The following is a 19,528-nucleotide window of genomic DNA, read 5'->3' as shown; positions in this document are numbered from 1 at the left end:
TCTCGGCTGCGTCATCGCGGTTTGTGTGACCTTGGCCAAGCCCCGTCCTCCTCTCTGTGCCCTGCATCCTCATCACGTAAATGGGAATGACACCTGGTTCCTACCTGAGGCGAGGAGGAACTGAGGTAATCTAAGAGAGGCCTTGGGAACTGGGGCTGGTATGGGCACTGTTGTAATTACGACAGAGCCCAGGGAAGTCACTTGAAAGAGACACCCTGGGGGCTGAAGGTGTCTAAGGATCTGGAGCGAGGGAGTGTCACTCAAATTGGGTTTTGGCCAGCTCAGGGCCTGCTGGAGGGGAATGTCAGTTCTAGTAGCAAAGTTGGCAGTGCCATCCCGGCACCATCAGGAGGAGGGGAGCCCCGAGGCTGCCTCTGCCCAAACCTGTGGGTCCCTCACTGCTCCGCCTCTGGCTCCCAGTCCATGCTCCCAGGACAGACCACCGCCCAAGAGTCCATGGGCTCTGCCCCAAGTCCCGTCCCCCTGGCCAGCCAGCGTGACACCCAGGCTGCACGCTGCCAGCCACTGGCCATCATCACTGGCCACCATCAAGGCTCAGCAAGTTTTGGCTTGGCCCAGCACGATGTGCAACAAAAACGAAACCAGAAGCGGTTGCCAATCATAGTCACATTTTCTGAAAAGCCGGGGACTATGGAGAGCAACCAGCCCCTTGTCTGGACCGGAGTGGCCCCTTCCCGACCCCGAGGCAGCTGCCTGGGCCCTGGGGCATCTGGGTGTGTGACCATTTGACCACTTCTCTCCCACCAGATTATTGATCTGTCTGGAGTCACCATGTGTGTGACACTTAGGGAGCCCACTCCAGTTCTAACCTCCCCAGGGGTCCTCACTTGAGCAGGCACTCGCCCTGCAAACTCCAGAGGCCCTGGTTTTACCCTGTCCACCCACCAGAGGACGCTCTGCTGAGGTCTCCCAGGGCCAGGTGAGGGGCACAGGGCCATGCCACCGGGCAAGGCCAGGAGGCAGCAAACCTATTCCCATTTCCTAAGCATATCTGCTGGGCGTCCACTAGCCCGTCTCACATGGGCTCACAAAAGTCCAGCGGGGAAAGTATGAGCACCCCAATTTGCAGATGAGGAAAACCGAGGCTCACAGAGGCAGTGTCCTGTCCGGGGTCCCACGGCTGGTAAACATGGGGAAGAGATTTGAATCCAGATAGACTGACCGCATATGCACAACGTGAGGGTCCGTTCCAAGGGCGCCTGATTACGTTCTCCGGGGAGCCCAATGGGCAGCCCTCGGAGGGAGGGGCCCAGCGCAGAACACTCTGCAGGGGTGGCCAGGGCCAGCCCACCAGGTGGCACTTCTCCCTGAAGATCTGGAGACACTTCCTCCACACCAGAAATGTACTCTTGGTCCCAGCAAAACATCACAACAGCCCAAATATCACCAGTGGCCCACAGAGTTCTCAACAAGGGATGTTTTGGTGAAATTCTGCATGTCTGTGGCCAGTGGCGGGGAGAGAAGGCCTAGTGGGGACCGTGAATATCAGTAATGGCCGAGTATCAGCGAGGCCGGACAGCAACATGGTGAGCGCCCTGGCTCGGGAATCACCAAGTCCAAGCCCAGGTCCTGCACTTCCCCAGCTCTGTGCCCTGGGACTGTCACTTCCCAGGTATCCCCGGCTCTCTGCTTTAAAACTGAATAAAGAAAACAATTAGCCTGACCAGGCGGTGGCACAGTGGATATAGCGTTGGACTGGGATGAGGAAGGACCCAGGTTCGAGACCCCGAGGTCGCCAGCTTGAGCGTGGGCTCATCTGGTTTGAGCAAAAAACTCGCCAGCTTGGACCCAAGGTTGCTGGCTCGAGCAAGGGGTTACTCGGTCTGCTGAAGGCCCACGGTCAAGGCACATATGAGAAAGCAATCAATGAACAACTAAGGTGTGGCAACGAAAAACTGATGATTGATGCTTCTCATCTCTCTCCATTCCTGTCTGTCCCTATCTATCCCTCTCTCTGACTCTCTCTCTCTGTAAAAAAAAAAAAAAAAAGAAAGAAAGAAAAGAAAACAATTAACAGAGTGAGAAGGGAGAAAATATTTGTAACCCACATATCAGAAAAGGGGTTTAATATCCAAAATATATTAGGAATTCCCTCAACACCATAGTGAAGAAAACAAAAAACACCTAAAAACAATCAGAAACTAGGCAAAGGTCTTGAATAGGCATTTCTCCAACGAACACAGACAGATGGCCAACGTAGGTATGAAAAGGTGCTCAACATCACTAGTCGGCAAGGAAACGCAAATCAAAACAATGAGATGTCGCCTCACCCCTGTCAGGTTGACTGCTATCAAAATAAAAGATGACCAGCACTGGCGAGGGTGTGGAGAGAAGGGAACCCTCTGCGCCGCTGGTCGGAATGTAAACTGGTGCAGCCGCCGTGGAAAGCAGTAAAGAGGTTCCTCAAAAGTTAAAAATAGAACGGCCACGTGATCCAGGAATCCCATGACTCTGGGTATTTATCCAAAAGAACTGAAATCAGGATCCTGAAGACATACGTGCACTGCCTGTCCCCCACAGCGTTATTCACGCTAATGAAGAAACACCCTCGTTGTCTGTGCCTGGGTGAACGGGTAGAGAAAATGTGACAGACACACACAATGGGGTACTAGTGAGCCTTAAAAAAAGAAGAAACTCGGCCCTGGCCGGTTGGCTCAGCGGTAGAGCGTCGGCCTGGCGGGCAGGGGACCCGGGTTCGATTCCCGGCCAGGGCACATAGGAGAAGCGCCCATCCGCTTCTCCACCACCCCCTTCCTCTCTGTCTCTCTCTTCCCCTCCCACAGCCAAGGCTCCATTGGAGCAAAGATGGCCCGGGCGCTGGGGATGGCTCCTTGGCCTCTGCCCCAGGTGCTAGAGTGGCTCTGGTCTCGGCAGAGCGACGCCCCGGAGGGGCAGAGCATCGCCCCCTGGTGGGCGTGCCGGGTGGATCCCGGTCGGGCGCATGCGGAAGTCTGTCTGTCTCTCCCCGTTTCCAGCTTCAGAAAAATACAAAAAAAAAGAAGAAACTCCATGCGCAACATCACGGATAGACCTAGAGGACATCCTGCTAAGAGAAAATGAGGCTGGTGGGGAAGGACAAATATTCCGTGGTATCATTTATAGAACATCTCTAACTAGTCCAACCTGCAGAAACAGAAAGCAGAGTGGTGGGTGTCGGGGGCAGGGAAGCTGCTATGAATGGCTGAGGTTTCAGTTCCACAGGATGAGTCAGTTCTAGAGACCTGGGGGACCATGCTGTGCCTACAGTTACCCACTACTGTCCCGTGCACCTGAACAGGTGCACTGCGAACAGGCTCACGCTTGTCCCGTAAACACCTGTTGAGAGGGCAGATCTCAAGTGTTCTTCGTATAATTTTTTTTAAAGACTTTATTTATTCATTTTAGACAGGAGAGAGAGAGAAAGAGAGAGAGAGAGAGGGAGAATGAGAGAGAGAGAGAAGGGAGGAGCAGAAAGCATCAACTCCCATATGTGCCTTGACCAGGCAAGCCCAGGGTTTTGAACCGGCGACCTCAGCATTCCAGGTTGACACTTTATCCACTGCGCCACCACAGGTCAGGCTATTTTTGTTTTTTATTATTATTCATTTTTAGAGAGGGGAGAGAGAGACAGAGAGAGAGAAGGGGGAGGAGCTGGAAGTATCAACTCCTATACGTGCCTTGACCAGGCAAGCCCAGGGTTTCGAACCAGCGACCTCAGCATTTCCAGGTCGACGCTTTATCCACTGCGCCACCACAGGTCAGGCTCTTTGTATAATTTTTAAAACACTGAACTACTGGTGGGACTATAACCTGCCAGCACGAGCTTCTTGGGCCGACGAAACTGCTCTGTATCCAGATTACGGGGTTGGTTCCATGATATAATGTCTTAAATTTCATCGACGGGTACGCTGCAGAAAAGGTCAATTTTACTGTATCTTAATTTTTTTAAAAAAATTATAAAAATTCCAATAGTTATATCTATCTCGAGGGGCCAGGGCAAGTTTTATGTCCAATCACATGCCCAGCACCCAGCACGGTGCTCGCTCAGTACACCGCAAGCTGGGGAAGGGTCAGGCATTACTAATACCATCAGTTCGCCCCCTGTCCTTTCCTCCTCCAGAGATTCAAGCCCCAGGCCAAAATGCAAGAGAGGAGAGGAAAGTTAACTTCGTGGAGAGGGGCTGTCACAACACCAGTCCCCAGTGTTTCAGGGAACCTGTGACTAGACTTAAGATTAATAGCAGCCAAGCTTCTCGTCTCCAGGAATAGGGTTTAACAGAACCTTCAGTCCATTATTTCAAACGGAACTTGCTGCCTGTCCAGCTGTGTGGCCGGGCAGGTGTGTGCTGGTCCCCAGGGCCCCCTGATGTACCTGAGGTGTGACCCAGCATCTCTGAGGGGCTACTTCTCTGCACTTAAAGCAGCGATGAGATGCCCACCCAGCCTGGTGAGGGGATTTATAAAGCCCTCTGCGTATTCCCTAAGCTCTCGGCAGTCCAGAGCGCCAACCCCGAGTTCTTCCCGCCTCTCCCAAGGGTTGGGACTTTTAAAAAGCGAATACATAGTAGTGTTGGAAGTTCCGTCCTGTCCTGTCCTTTTCCTGCACCTACAACCAATGTAATTAAATCAATAGACCTAAATGTTAAAGTTGACAACAGACAATTAGGCTAATTACCACTTCCTTAAAGGACCAATTAAGGCTGCTTCCCAAACCACCACATTCTGAGAAATGGTACCCAGCGCTTTACGAGCAACTGGGTGACTTAGGAAGTTTGGCAAAAGCTGGGCTGAACCAACGGACTCGGGCTGCGTTCATGCAGGACTTCTCAGAGCCTGCAGTGAGTCGGCCGGTGCTGTGGATCTCTAAGCGGGCTCTCTAAGACACACAGGGTCCAATGCTTTATAAGTCCCCTCACCAGGCTGAGTGGGCATCTCATTGCTGCTTTAAGTGCAGAGAAATAGCTCCTCAGAGATATGCTGGGTCACACCTCAGGTACATCAGGGGGCTCTGGGAACCAGCACACACCTAGTTGTGTGCGCCGAGATGTGTGACCTGAGCAGACACACAGGGTCCCATGCCCCATGTGGATCTCTAAGCGGGGAACACTCTAAGCGGGGGACACTATATATGGAAGAGCACAGACGGGGAGCCGCTAAGTCTAGTCAGTCCCGCAGAGGAGGGCTGCGTCCTTACGGAGCATCCAAGTCACCTGAAAAGACTGTTACCCTAGGTTCCGACGGGGGATGGGCACTGAGACTGCGTGTCTAACAAGCTCCGGTGATGCTGCAGCTGCTGGTCTAAGGGTGCTACGCCCTTGCTGCCCACTTGACTGGTGAGAGAAGTCTCAGAACAGGGAACTGGCTTGCCAAAAGCCACGCAAGAGTGACAGGTGGGGCCAGACAGCAATCCCCGGCCTCCCCTCCAAGGACCTACTCCCACATCCAGCGGCACAGGCACCAGCGGCCCGGGCCCCGCCCGCTCTCAGCTCTCCGGAGCTAGAGCCGTCTGCTCAGTCTGCACGGTGCACTGAAATCAAACGAGAGCTTCGAAAATGTGGACACCTGCCCCCCCACCCTCGGATCCTGACTGCTGGGTCCGGGGCGCAGCCTGGGTCTGGTGACTTGGAAAGCTCCTCCGGTACAGCCAGAGTTGAGGTTCGGTGATACAGAGGGTCAGCCTCACCCCAAATGCCTGAGGGACATCGCCTACAGCAACTCCAGAATCAAGTATGAAGGGTTTACCACAGGGGTCCCCAAACTACGGCCTGGCCCGCGGGCCGCATGCGGCCCCCTGAGGCCATTTATCCGGCCCCCACCGCACTTCCGGAAGGGGCACCTCTTTCATTGGTGGTCAGTAAGAGGAGCATAGTTCCCATTGAAATACTGGTCAGTTTGTTGATTTAAATTTACTTGTTCTTTATTTTAAATATTGTATTTGTTCCTGTTTTGGTTTTTTACTTTAAAATAAGATATGTGCAGTGTGCATAGGGATTTGTTCATAGTTTTTTTATAGTCCGGCCCTCCAATGGTCTGAGGGACAGTGAACTGGCCTGGCCCCCTGTGTAAAAAGTTTGGGGACCCCTGGTTTACCAGACGGGGAAGGGAATGGAGCTGGATGAGGCCACAGGGGGCTGGAGCCCCATCTCAAGACAGGGTGGCACGGCCAGGGGTCCAGACCGCCTCCGGAGAGGGTTTCCATCCCAGCCTGGGTCCAGATGAGCACGTCAACTCACGCTCCGGACCGTCCTGAGTGAGACGCTCTAAATCAGTATGAGACCGCCACGGGGGTCTTTTTTTTTTTTTTTAAGACTTTATTTATTCATTTTAGAAAGGAGAGAGAGAGAAGAAAAGAGAGAGAGAGAGAGAGAGAAGGGAGGAACAGGAAGCATCAACTCCCATATGTGCCTTGACCGGGCAAGCCCAGGGTTTTGAACCAGCGACCTCAGTATTCCAGGTCGACGCTTTATCCACTGCACCACCACAGGTCAGGCACAACGGGGGTCTTTCAAGACAATTTCGGAATCGGGAGGCAGACCACACATGGCTAGTGTAGGGAAAAAAAGAAAAAGAAAAGGTTGATGACTTGAAGCTTCTTCATGAACACTGTTAAGAAAGGATTAGTGACAAGAAAGTCAATGAATCCAATTAGAGGAGGTTTCAGTGTCTTTGAACTTGGGGGAAAGCTTTAGAGATGAGCCCACAGGTCACCAGTGGGCTCTGGGGCCAGACAGCAGCATTGCAACCCCAGTGTCTGCGGCCCACCCACGTGTTGCTTTACTCTGCACCTCAATGGGCTCATCTATGAAGTGGGGGGACGGCAGTCTGCCCAATGGGGTTTTTGGGGGGGATTAAATGAGGTGATATATGCAAGACCCTTACAACAGGGCCAGGACCTATATAGTAAGTGTTCAATAAATTCGCATAACTTTCCTATGGTCTAATCGTTATTAGATTCAATCTTTAAAGTCTATTAAAAATTTTTTTTTAACTTGTCATCAAGTTTGTGTTCTGGTCAGCTTCCCCGAGTTCTTTCTGGAATGGGCGGACATGCAGGCACTCCAGTCAGCTACAACCCTCTGAGAGTAACCGAGCTCAGATCCCCACGTGGTGGTGGGCGGGGCTTGGCTTGCTGCAGGGTCTGCAGGGGGACGCCCCAGGCAAGGCCCACCCGCACAGGAAACTAAGGAATTCACATGTGAACCCAAAGCAATGGACCCCTGCTTGAAGGCCGTAACCAGGAAATGAAGAAATCAGGCCAGTTTTGGAAATCTCATTCGAGATTCCTTGAGAGCCGGAGGGCTGGGGTCCCCTGGAGGGGACAGAAGGCCCGAGCAGGCATCCCTGCAGGGGGGCTGGTGTTACAGGCGTGTGACCTGAGCAGACACACAGGGTCCCATGCCCCAAAGGGTCCCTGCTTAGCTTCACGGTCTGCTGTCTCCATTCTCAAATTCTTAACACTTTCCCACAAGGGGTTCTTCATTTTATTTTGCCCTTGGTCCCACAAATGACGTAGGGGTCATCCCATTTGACCCTATATTTACCCTTCCTGGTCAGTCAGTGAAGGTTATGAGCCACTTTAATAATTTAGAAACTGAGGCTCCCAGAAGGTAAGTCAACTGCCACAGGACACAGCTGGTCAGTGCAGGGAAGCAGCACACCCTAGATCAGGCATCCCCAAACTACGGCCCGCGGGCTGCAATGCGGCCCCCTGAGGCCATTTATCCAGCCCCCACTGCACTTCTGGAAGGGGCACCTCTTTCACTGGTGGTCAGTGAGAGGAGCACTGTATTTGGCAGCCCTCCAATGGTCTGAGGGACAGTGAACTGGCCCCCTGTGTAAAAAGTTTGGAGACCCCTGCTGGGGTTTTAACTTAGGGGGGGCCCCACTATGGGGGGAGCTGGCCACCTCTGCCTCCTTGAAAGCATGCTCAGGCTCCCCTGGGCCTGGCCTGCAGGAACTGCCCCCTTGACCCAGCCCAGGCTGCGCAAGAGGCAGCAGGTGGTATTCGTTCTCCGAGGAGCAGGAACTGGGCACCTCTGGATCTGGGTCCCGGACAGCACTCCCGGATCTGGGTCACAAGCCAGGTCCCACAAGAACCGCCTTCAGTCGAAAATTAAACAATGCAGCAGAGGCAAAGCAAACACAGGTAATCTTTGCAGGCCCAGGATCCCTCCCTCTGCACTCTCTCTCCTTCCCTACCCCCAACAATTGACAGCACACTCAAGGAAAGAAAGGGGGAAATCACCAAGAGCTGAAAACCTGCCGGGTGGAGAGAGACCTGGCCCAGGCACTGGTCTAGGAGTTACCAATGAATAAAACAGATACAAATCTTTGCCCTGGGGAGCTCAGGTTTAATGGGAGAAAGAAAGACAATGAGCGTAATAATTAAGTGGATTATATAGTGTGAGGAAATATAATGAAAACAGGGGCCAAAATGTTTCTACAGGCTGTACACACATTATCTCGTTCAATCGTCTCCACAAATCGTCTCAAGGGCTCTCATCCCTTTTCACAGACAGGACACACGGAGGACGCTGCCCAGGGACCACAGACAGCAAGGAGACGAGGAGCAGAGAAGGGCAAAATCCTCCTCATCTGGTTTTAAAGGAGCAAACGGAGCAGGACGCCTGGGTCGCTCCCAGGCCTTGAAGTAGGGGAGGGGGCCCAATCCAAGTATGCCCCTCTCTAGTCCTCATGGTTCTTAAGAGATGTGACAGGGTTGTAGGACCCTCCAAATACTCCCTTTTGTTCCACAGCTAAGGCTTCGAAACTAACAGTCCCAAGTTCAAGTCCCACCTCCACCTGCTCACCAGGGCCCTGGGCAGTCTCCCCCTTTCTCTGATTTAAAATGAGATGACAACTCCCTTTCACAAGGGACAAGGGGATAGATGTCAAGACTGCACTCCACAGTGCCTGTACAGTGGTGAGTGCCCCCCCACACCCCCCCACTCCAGGGTGAATGCCCTATGCCCACCCCTCTTCTCCCCTCCACGCTGAGAGGACAGGGCCACATGACTCCCAGGTCAGACCGTGGGGCACGTGGCAGAGGGCGGAGCACAGTAAACATTTGATAAGTCAACACTGAAGAGGAGCAGGGTGTCTGGGATGATGGAGTTAATACAGGGTACTGGGCATAAATGGCGCACCCTCCAAGGTGGGAACGTAAAGTGCTGAACCCACTGTAGGGGGTGAGCTGACTAAAATGCTGCATCACTCACACACACACACACACACACACACACACACCCCGGGCACTGAACACTCCTCCAACTCAAGTGGCACCAGGTCAGGATCTCTGCGTGACCTGGGACCCTGGCCCACCCTTCAATCTAGCAGCCGTGTGGTCCAGGGCAAGACCCTCAGCCCTGGAACCTCAACTTTCTCCTCTTAAAATGGGGGGATTAGGCACCGAGTGAAGGGAGTACATGACCAAAAGCCGTGATTTCCCCCAAGGTAAAAAAAAAAATCATTGAATCGCATGAGGATGGCAAAAGGGGCAGGCATTCCCAGCCTGAGCAAGGGGACGCTTTGTGGAGCCAGGAATCTGTGCCAACCCCAGCTCGAACAGCCCGGGTGTTAACGTCAGGATGAGGACCACCCCTGAATTCTACCAGAGGGGCTTTCCTTGTTCGAAACTGCCCTGAGTCTGCAAACGTCTGTCTGAGACCCTGGTGTCAGCCTCAGGGCTGCGTGGAAGGGGCAGGAAGCTGGCAGATGTTTGCAAGATGGCATCAGTGCTCAAGACACGCTGGAGTACCACGTCAGCCAGTGCTAAGAGACCCAAGGCCAATGGCCTCTCCAAAGCCTACACCCCACCGTGCCCACCTGCCGTGGGGGTCACTTCACTCACACCCGGAAGGAGGGGCAGTGCAGCCAGGTGAGGAGTGAGGTGCGCACCAGATTCCCTGGTTTGTGGATGTGGAGCACCCGGAAGGAGGGGCGGTGCAGCCAGGTGAGGAGTGAGGTGCGCACCAGATTCCCTGGTTTGTGGATGTGGAGCACCCGGAAGGAGGGGCGGTGCAGCCAGGTGAGGAGTGAGGTGTGCACCAGATTCCCTGGTTTGTGGATGTGGAGCACCCAGAAGGAGGGGCGGTGCAGTCAGGTGAGGAGCGAGGTGCCACCAGAATCCCTGGTTTGTGGATGTGGAGATGACACCGAGAAGCTTCTTATCTACTAACTCCCACTTCTGAGCGCTGAACTAGGCAGGCTCTGAGTTAGGAGCTTCGTGTGTGCTCAGTCCTCACAGGTAGGACTCTGTTTAGCCCCTCATCCGCAGGTGGTGATGTGGAGATTCTGAGAGGGCTTGGACACACGCCCAGGCCATCCAGCTGAGCAGCCAAGGGGAGGCCTGCACCCAGAGCCCTGCTCCCTGACTTTCAGAATGTAGTCAGCTGCTCAGCGGAGGGGGCTGAGCTAGGACTCTAATTCAGCTCCTGCCTACACTAAAGCTGTTTTCCTGGCCAAACACCTACCCTGTGGCTGCCCCAGGCCAGGGCATCCCCCCTGGGGCTCCATGTCCCAAGAGGAAGGCTGGTGGAGACCCCCTCCCAGGCAGGTTTCCAGAAGGCCTAGCCCAGTACAACCTGGACCATAAGGCGGCTGGACCCACAAAGGACCCATTGTGGTGACTGGAGAAAGCCAAGGCCAGACCCAGTGGGCCCTCTGCACAGCACTGCCCCAGGCTCCGTGGCCTCATCCCCTCCCCATGGCGCCCCCACACTCACAGCACAGGTCCAGGACTGGCTGGGGTGGGGGGTGGGGGTGCAGGCTCCTGTTCTACTCAGCCAGGGCAGCCTGAGCCTATCTATGGTAACCTAAAACCCTTCAGCTGCCCGGCTATCCGGATGGGCTGCAGACCCTGCCCATCCCTGGGGGCTCATTCGAGGTACCCAGGACACACCTGTCAACTGGGGTGGGGTCCAGGAAAGGAGGTCTGTAGAGGGGAGGAAGGAGTTAGTCTGGGTGCTCCCGTATGGACGAGGTAGCAAACTGTGACCAAGAATAGGGGGAGGGGGATACCGGTTTGTGAAGTGTGAGGACCCGCGGGGGAGCTGGCAGGCTGGGGAGGGGCCACACGGAAGGAAGGGGTGGGGCGGCCCGGGACGACCCGAGGTGGGTGGCCTTGCCAAGGGAGGTGCGGAGCTGCACCAGGGGGGTCCCCCGCAGCTCCCGCTGGCTTTGTGTGCGGCAGGCGGCCTGCCCAGGTCCCCGAGGGCCTGCCGAGGCATGCACGGGGCGGGGGGCCGCTTTTGCGTACCAGGCAGCAGGGAGCCGCGGCGTGCCCGGGCACCCCCTTTGCCGCAGCCGGGGCTTCCCAGTGGCCGGGGGTCGCTACACTCACCTCCTGAAGTCAAAGGGCATCGTGCCGTCGCCGCCAAGGGGTGGGAGCGCTGCAGGCCGGGCGGGCCGCGGAGCCGCGTGGGTCCCTGCCGGCTGCCAACGCCTCCTCCGGCCGCCCCGCCCCCGCCGCCGCCCCCCGCCCAGACACTCGCCGCTCGCCTCCCGCCGCCGGGAAGTGACGCTCCGCGCAGCCCATTGGTCCCCGCCGGCCCGGACGCCCCTTCCGCCGCCCGGTTAAAGGGGCCCACGGGCTGGAGGGGAAGGGGCGGGCCTTTGGGGGGGGGGTTGAGGTTCTCGGAGGGGAAGGGAGCCCTCAAAGACGCATTCGACCTTTCCAAGCCCCCCCCCCGTGTTTCCGTGTTTTCTCTCTCTCCCTCTCTCTCTCTCTCCTCCCTCCCCCCCCCCTCAGAGAGAGGTAAATCCGTGTGCCTCTCTGAGCCTCTTGCTTGTTGCATTTGTAAAAGTCTCTTGAGTTGTGACTATTAAATAGAATGGTCCAGATGTGGGCTGTGCACAGCGTCTAGCTCTGTGTGTGAAGGGAGATCAGGCAGTCCTAGGTTTGTAAGATGCACATTTTTACCAAAAGGCACTTTCCTGCTGTGCCTCTTTGGGAAAGAAACTTGGCTTCTCTGAGCCCCGACTCTTTCCACAGTCTGCGCAAAGAGACGATGTTGACACTGGTGGGCTTTTTCCCAGGGATTAAATGAGAAAGTTGGAGACTGGCTTCGTGCAGTGTCTGGCGCCTAGTAAGGGCTGTCTCCCAACGCTGTGTGGTTGGCCCGGTAGCCCTCTGTTTTCATTTTACAAAGGTATTCAGGACGCGCGCGCACGTTGTCTCAGAGGCAGATTGCAACCTCGCTTGTGACTTGGCCCAGGACAGACCTCTCTGAGCCTCAGTCTCCTTCTGCGAAGTCAGCATATTCCTGGACTAGAGGAGATGATAGTTCAAGTAATGCAAGAACCATGTGGAGGAAACTCTGAACTTTCCCAGTTCTGTCGTCCGCCCCACCACCAAGGTCATGGTGACACAGGGCTTGAAAAATCCCAGGGGAGGAAGGCGGAGGCTTAAGCTCTAAAAGCAGGGCCTGCAGGTGGTTTCTTTGTCTATAAATAGAGGGAAATAGTGGTATCTGTTCCTCTGGGAGGATTCAGAATGCACAGTTTCAGCAAGGGGCCTGGTACAGGGTGGGACCATGAACTAAATTCTTCCCCCTGGAGAATATACTTAGCCTGATCAGTTGCCTTTCCTTCCCTCTGACCTCTGGCATTCTCTTTTCATTCATTCATTCATTCGTTCATTCATTCATTCAAAAAGGGCCCGGTCCTCTTAGGAAAGAGAAAGAAATCTTAGCCAAAACTAGAAATCTGAGGGCAGCAGGAAGTGTAAAGGGGCCTTGAGCCATCACTGGGCCCAAAGGAGCGTTTATTGGCTGTGCGCAGGAGGGAGTCATGCAGGGGTGGGCATTTGACCACAAGTCTCCCTCCTCAGAATGTGGTCCCCAGTCAGCTGGTGGTGTGTTAGCTGGTGGTGTGTTAGCTGGTGGTGTGTTAGCTGGTGGTGTGCAGGACAGCTGTTGGGGCATCAGGGGGCAGATTCTCAGGCCCAGCCAGACCTACTGAATCAAGTGTGCAAGTCCCATAATCTCCAAGAGATTCACTGGCACATTTAAGCTTGAGAGGCACTGTGAGAAGGGGGGTGAGCTTTTGCATTTCCTGTTCCTTCTGCCTAGATTCCATTCCCCTCTCTGTTCTTCCACCTGCTGTATGGGCAGAGAAGGCACATATAACCACTCTTCCTTTCTTCATAACCGTGAACTGTGAACAGAGCCCATACTGGAGCCAAACTCTGCATGGGCTCACGGTCCAGCTTGTCCACTAACTAACTTATTTTACCTCTGCCAACTTATTTTACTCAGTCTTTTCATCTGGGAAATGGGGGCAATACTAGTACCTTCATCATAGATCTGGTGTGAGGATGTGTGTTGACGTATGACAAGAGTTTAGGTGCGTGCCTGGCACAGTGATAATGAAAGATAGGGTTGACTCTAGCTGTTATTTTTGTATGTGATGGAACTCCCCATTTTTGGCGGGGTAATTCACAGCTTCTCTTACAGCTAGGTGTGGCCGTGTGACTAAGATCTGGCCACTGATAGGTAAGGGGAAGTGGCTTGTGGCAGCTCCTAGGATAGTTAATGTATATTACCCCTTGTGTCCCTTTCTCCATCGGGATGCCCAGAACATGGATGCCACCATCCTGGACCGTGCCGTGAAGGCCATGCAGTACAGAGCAACCAGATAGAGGAGACTAAGTCCCTGTCACTGAGTGGCACAGTACCTGTCCTCAAACACCTACCCAGACATCTAAGCAAGAGAGAAATAAACACTTACCTTGTTTAAGCTACTGTTATTTTGGATTTTCAGACACTTGGACCTGAACCAGGTGCTAGAACACCTGCCCAGCCTCAGCTCAAATACTGTATGCTGCATAGGCCAGCTGCACCATTAGATACTCCCGGGGCACCCTGTAGTACACACCTTGGAAGAACTTGTCGCAGTTTGTGATTAGATGATTGTAACTGGCTGATGTCTGCCTCCCCGTCTTGACTGGCAGCTATCCAGGGAGGATGGATGTCTGTTCGCTCACTGCCATATTCCAGCATCCAAGCAGAGCCTGTCTGTGGAGGGGGTGTAGTAACAATGTGTGGAGGGCTGCAGGGAGGCCTCCCGGTGAGGCGGGTCGTCCACAGAACAGGGGCTGGGGAGTGGGGCACATCAGTGAGGGTCTCTGTGGGGACTGTGGAGGTCTGTACATAACCAGACCACCAGTCCCGATGGCCCATCCGCCCAAACGACGGGGGGAGATGGAGCTAAGGAATGAGTGGGAAAGCTCTGGATCTCTTTGACCAGGGAATGACTTCACAGCAGCTGAGTTTTAGGATTTTTAATCTTGTGGCACCCTGTGCCAGCCAGCCTCCTGATATTCCCATTCTCGTGTAATCACCTCCCACAATGAGTAGGGCTGACCTGGGAAACCCAGAGGACATGGCAGAAATGACAGTGTAGGACTCCTGAGGTCAAGTCAGAAAGGATATTGAGGCTTCCTGCTTAAACTCTCCTGGCTCACCTGTTCTGGAGGGAGCCAGCGTCTGTGTCACAAAGATACTCAGGCCCCATTAGAGAGGGGTCCACGTGGCCAAGAACTGCCCCGGCTAAGCTGCCCCTGAATTCCTGCCCCTTAGCAGTGACATAAGATAATAAGTATTGATTTTAAGCCACTAAACGGTGGGTGACCAGTTGTTACACAGCAGTAGGTAATTTACACAGCCTCCATCCCCTAGCTGGTCTAGTGAAACGGAAAACCATTTCAGGGAGAACGCCCTAGCTGGGTGACCCAGACACATGGCTTAACTAGCTGTCTGTCTCAGTATGAAACAAAGGGTAATCATACCTCACCTATGGCAGGTAGCCTCGAAAGTCACCACCCCAATTAGTCCACTTCCGGGTATTCAGACCCTTGTAGAGTCCCCTTTCTTAGAGCATAGGCCGAACTTACCGTCTCACTTGTAATGACAGAAGATGACGTTCTGAAAAGATCGTGGCTTCTGTCTTGGACGCTCTCGCTGTCTCAGGCCAATCGCCCTGGCCAAGCCAGCTGCCATGTTGTCCGGCAGCCCTCTGGAGAGGTCCATGGGAGTGAGCTTGCAGGTGAACCTTCCCAGGCCTGACAACAACCATTTGAATGAACTTAGAGATGGATCTGTCAGACCCAGTTCAGCCTCGAGAGGACTGCAGCCCTGCAGCCTCGTGAGGGCCCTTGACCCAGAGGCGTCCTGCTGAGCTACATCTGGATCCTGTGAGATGACAAATGTTTGAAGCCCTTAAGTTCCCGGTAATTTGTTACACAGCAACAGAACCAAATACCTGGTCCTTGAAAGCTTGCTGTCAAGATGAAATAACACGTGTGGTGCCCCACACATAGTAGGTGCTCATGAAATGCTTGCTGAATGACTCAATCAATAAACAATGGAACGTTCTAGCCCAGTGGTTCCCAACCCCCGGGCCGCGGACCGGTACCGGTCCGTGGGCCATTTGGTACCGGTCTGCAGGGAAAGAATAAATAACTTACATTATTTCTGTTTTATTTATATTTAAGTCTGAACGATGTTTTATTTTTTAAAAATGACCAGATTCCCTCTGTTACATCCGTCTAAGACTCACGCTTGACGCTTGTCTCGGTCACGTGATACATTTATCCGTCCCACCCTAAATGCTGGTTTGTGAAAATATTTTCTGACATTAAACTGGTCCGTGGCCCAAAAAAGGTTGGGGACCATTGTTCTAGAGCAGTGGTAGTCAACCTGGTCCCTAGTGCCCACTAGTGGGTGTTCCAGCTTTCATGGTGGGCGGTAGCGGAGCAACCAAAGTATAAATAAAAAGATAGATTTAACTATAGTAAGTTGTTTTATAAAGATTTATTCTGCCAAACTTAGCGAAAATCCGACATAAAGTACTTGGTAAGTAATTATTTTTATACGCTTTAACTTGCTGTAACTCTGCTTTATAAATTTTATAAAGTAAAGTTACTTTCCTACTTTATAAATCACCATGACTGTGGAACTGGTGGGCGGTTAGAAAATTTTACTACTAACAGAGATACAGAAGTGGACGGTAGGTATAAAAAGGTTGACTACCCGTGTTCTAGAGTGTAGAATGTTCCTAGGATCCAAATGCTCACTCCCCTTCCCCCACTCCTGCAAACACGTCACCGAAAGTTGTTTTAAGAAGGGAATGGCTGGGTCAGATTTGCTTTTCTGTAATAGGAGACTGGTGTGTGCTCCATGGGTGTGGCTGGTTCCGCTCTGGTCTGGATGAAGAGAGATTAAGAAATAATAATTCTTTGTCAGCTCGGGGCGGTCAAGAGTAACTTGAGCCTCACAGAAGGTAGGCCTCTGACCAAACAAGTCTCCTTTCTTGTTCTACTAAAAGTCTCATGACCAACCAGAAAACATTCATCTATGCATTCATTCAAGTTACTCACCAAACACCTCCTTATGACAGATCCTCCAGTTGGAGAGATGGACGCGACATGTCCCTGTTCGCAAGAAGCAGGAAGGGGGTCAGCAAACAGTGCGGTGCCAGGGTCAGGGCACCAGCTCCTTGTGCCCGTGCAGTTCCGTGTGGGACACGCAGTGGTGGGGGCAGCACCAGAGGTTCTGGGAGGTCAGAAAGGGGTCCTTAATTCTACCCATGGGATAAATAGGTCTGATCTCCTTCAGTTGAAGGGGATAGAAATTACCTCAAATTAACACAGGCAAAAGAAAGAAAGAAAGAAAAGAAAGGCTTCGGGCACAGCTGAATCCAGGCACTTGGCAGCTGCGTTGGAGTCTCTCTCCTGTTCCTAGGCTGGTCTTCTTCTGGCCCTATCTCCGGGCAGGCTCTCCCTCTGTGCGGGCAAAATGCCTGCCTGTAGCCCCAGGCTGATGCTTTCTTGCTCAGCAATCCCAGCAGATCAAGATGACCTATCTCCTAATACCTCCAGCAAAGGTTTCTGGCTGACCCTTAGGGGGCTGGCCTAGGTCACGGCCCTGAAAGTAGCCTCCAGGAGAATGGAACCTGCTGATTGGCCAGGCCTCCACTGACCGCCAGTCCCTGAGCCTGGAGGGGAATAGCCTCATTCTACACACACAGCAGGATTTAGATGGAAGAGGGTGGTTTCCTAAAAAAAAAAAAGAGAGAGATAAAGTAACATTGCCAAAGATGGAGAGGATGTTGGGAGGCTAAATCATCAGATATCTTCTACAGGGAGTCAGGAGATGCTTCCTGGAGGAAGAAGAGTATGATCTGAGACCTGAAGAACAAGTAGGTATTAGTCGGGGGGAGAAAGGCAGGCTGGATGCCTCAGTTATCGATTGCTGCATAAGAAATGATCCTAAACTTACAAGCCATAGAAACTCAAAAGGACCGGGTTTGGAGAGCTTCTGGGTCAATGAATATGTGAAGATAGGCTTTAATCCTGACTCCTCCATTCTCCTGGCTGTGTGACCCCGGGCAAGTCACTGAACCACTCTGTGCCTTGATTTGCTCATTGTTAGACTGGGATTAGTAATGCTTATATCATATTAAATGACATAATGTAGGTCCAGAGCTTAGCATGGACATAGAGTATATGCTCAATAAAATGGCGATTTGTCCACACCCTCCTACTCTGGGGAGAACGCCAGGGAAGATGAATGCAAAGGGAGCAGCATTTGGTCTATACAGGAAGGGGGTCTTTGTCTGAGTGGGGACCTCTGCTCTGCTTAGGGTGTGGCATTTTATCTGTACTTTCTAAGAGTGGTGAAGCTCACCAGACAGCACTAATTCTTGCCCCCCAGCAGTCAGCTGCGCTGTTTCATCTCTTTCCAGGCTGTAGCCCACCAGGACCCCGGTGTCCCTCGGTCCGTTGTCTGTGGTGTGGCTCGAGCTTGGGTAGGGCCTGCGCGGGTTCCGCCTGAGCTGGCTCTGCACCAGCCCCTTCCGCACAGGCTCCGCCCTCCATTCCTGCTCCTCGGCTGGACCTAGGGAGGAGCTTGCGGAGCTTGGGCAGGTGTCCCTGCGGCTTCAGGGTGAGTGTGTGTCATGGTGCATGGGTGTCGCCGCGTGTGTTGGCAGCACTAAGATCCAGGGACAGGTGGGTCTGTCCTCCTGGCTGATGACAGAATGGGCCGTGACTGGCTGGGTGTCCAACCCACCTTGACTCTGAGGAGGAAACAGACAAGGGAGACCTGGGCGAGTCTGGGTGGGGTCCCCATGTCACTCTTCCTCTGCAAATTGGTCACCTGCAGGGGTTAGAGGTCATTCAGCCACTTACTCATTTATTCATTCATTCATCTGCACGTTGATGACATACCAGTGAACGGGACAGCAACTCCCTTCACACACAAGTGCTTAGCACCCCATAGATAGTGACAAATACAGATAAACCCAGTAACAACGTTCCAGGCATCCCTGGCTTGATCCACATGTCCCTAGGTGCCTGCGGATGGAGCGAGGCCAAGTGAAAACCCGGCTCACGGTAACCCCAAGGACTGCGCGAGAGGTGAGCCCAAGGGTATAAGAGAGAACTCTGGGGTCCGAGATCAGGATCCTAAACCACGCTCAGTGGAGCCCCGTCTGCATCACCCTGGGGGGGTCCCAGTCCCCACTGTACCCTCAGGTTCCTCCTCTGCAAAGTGAAGACCTTGTCCCCTCCACGGGTCAGCTGATGGGATAAGTGTTGATTCTGTGGTCCTGTTGGGTCCCTCCGCCACAGCTTTGGATCCGGCTCTAGCCGGATCTGGATCTCACATCTCACGCCCTCTGGTCTACGAGCGGTATTGGTGAAGTGGGGCCTGTCAGAACAGCCTGTCCTCGCTGTGTGAGTTCATTCCGCTCCATTTTCAACACCCCCCCCCCCCACTTATTTACAAAACAACTACATTTTTAGCAGAGCCCACACAGGGCTTCCTACTGGACTTAAGCTCAGCAGACGCTCACGGAGGCCCGGGAAGTGTTCAGGTGTCACGGACACAGACATCAGCTGGACCCTCTGTTCCAGGAGAGGCACCCCACTCGTCCTTCGTGTTTAGTCACCACAAGACCAAGGCCTTTCTGCCCTGCCCCCACCCCCAAACCAGCTTTTTAGCAAGAGCTCTAATCAAGACTAAGTCAGAGTTATTAAAACAGGATTAGCTTTTGTGAAACTTTGTTTTCATGACCTAATTATTCAATGAAAGTAACAGCAATTGCTCAGTTTAAAATGTAATATTAAAAAACATATTTTGCCTGACCAGGAGGTGGGGCAGTGGATAGAGCGTCGGACTGGGATGTGGAAGGACCCAGGTTCGAGACCCCAAGGTCACCAGCTTGAGCGAGGGCTCATCTGGTTTGAGCAAAAAGCTCACCAGCATGGACCCAACCCAAGGTCGCTGGCTCGAGCAAGGGGTTACTCGGTCTGCTGTAGCCCCACGGTCAAGGCACATATGAGAAAGCAATCAATGAACAACTAAGGTGTGGCAACGAAAAACTGATGACTGATGCTTCTCATCTCTGTTCCTGTCTGTCCCTGTCTATCCCTCTCTCTGACTCTCTCTCTGTCTGTGTAAAAAAAACAACAAAAACATTTAGACTGTGAAAAGGGTCCACAGCGGAGAGTGAAGTCTCTCTTGTC

The 19,528-nt window shown here is 53.2% G+C and overlaps 2 protein-coding genes and 1 long non-coding RNA gene across 3 annotated transcripts in view; all 3 read right to left on the bottom strand.

Annotated features, from left to right (window-relative positions):
• The window catches only part of ERGIC1 (endoplasmic reticulum-golgi intermediate compartment 1), a 100,725-nt gene extending 89,231 nt beyond the window's left edge, over positions 1–11,494 (bottom strand). Inside the window, exon 1 of the mRNA XM_066342155.1 lies at positions 11,342–11,494. Within this exon, the coding sequence (XP_066198252.1) occupies positions 11,342–11,361 (20 nt within the window). The 5' untranslated portion in view covers positions 11,362–11,494. The remainder of the gene's footprint in view (positions 1–11,341) is intronic.
• Positions 1–19,528, bottom strand: part of NEURL1B (neuralized E3 ubiquitin protein ligase 1B) — a 292,908-nt gene that overhangs the window by 132,901 nt on the left and 140,479 nt on the right. The window lies entirely within an intron of this gene.
• LOC136377583 (uncharacterized) lies at positions 12,888–16,547 on the bottom strand. The gene is made up of 3 exons (XR_010746331.1): positions 16,379–16,547; positions 14,894–15,061; positions 12,888–12,953 (listed from the first exon to the last, which is right to left on the bottom strand). It is a non-coding gene; the product is annotated as an uncharacterized lncRNA (long non-coding RNA).

Source organism: Saccopteryx leptura, chromosome 6 (assembly GCF_036850995.1).
Source record: "Saccopteryx leptura isolate mSacLep1 chromosome 6, mSacLep1_pri_phased_curated, whole genome shotgun sequence".
Taxonomy (NCBI): domain Eukaryota; kingdom Metazoa; phylum Chordata; class Mammalia; order Chiroptera; family Emballonuridae; genus Saccopteryx; species Saccopteryx leptura.
The sequence above is the reverse complement of the archived record's forward strand: the minus strand, read 5'-3'. Positions and strand labels throughout refer to the sequence as shown.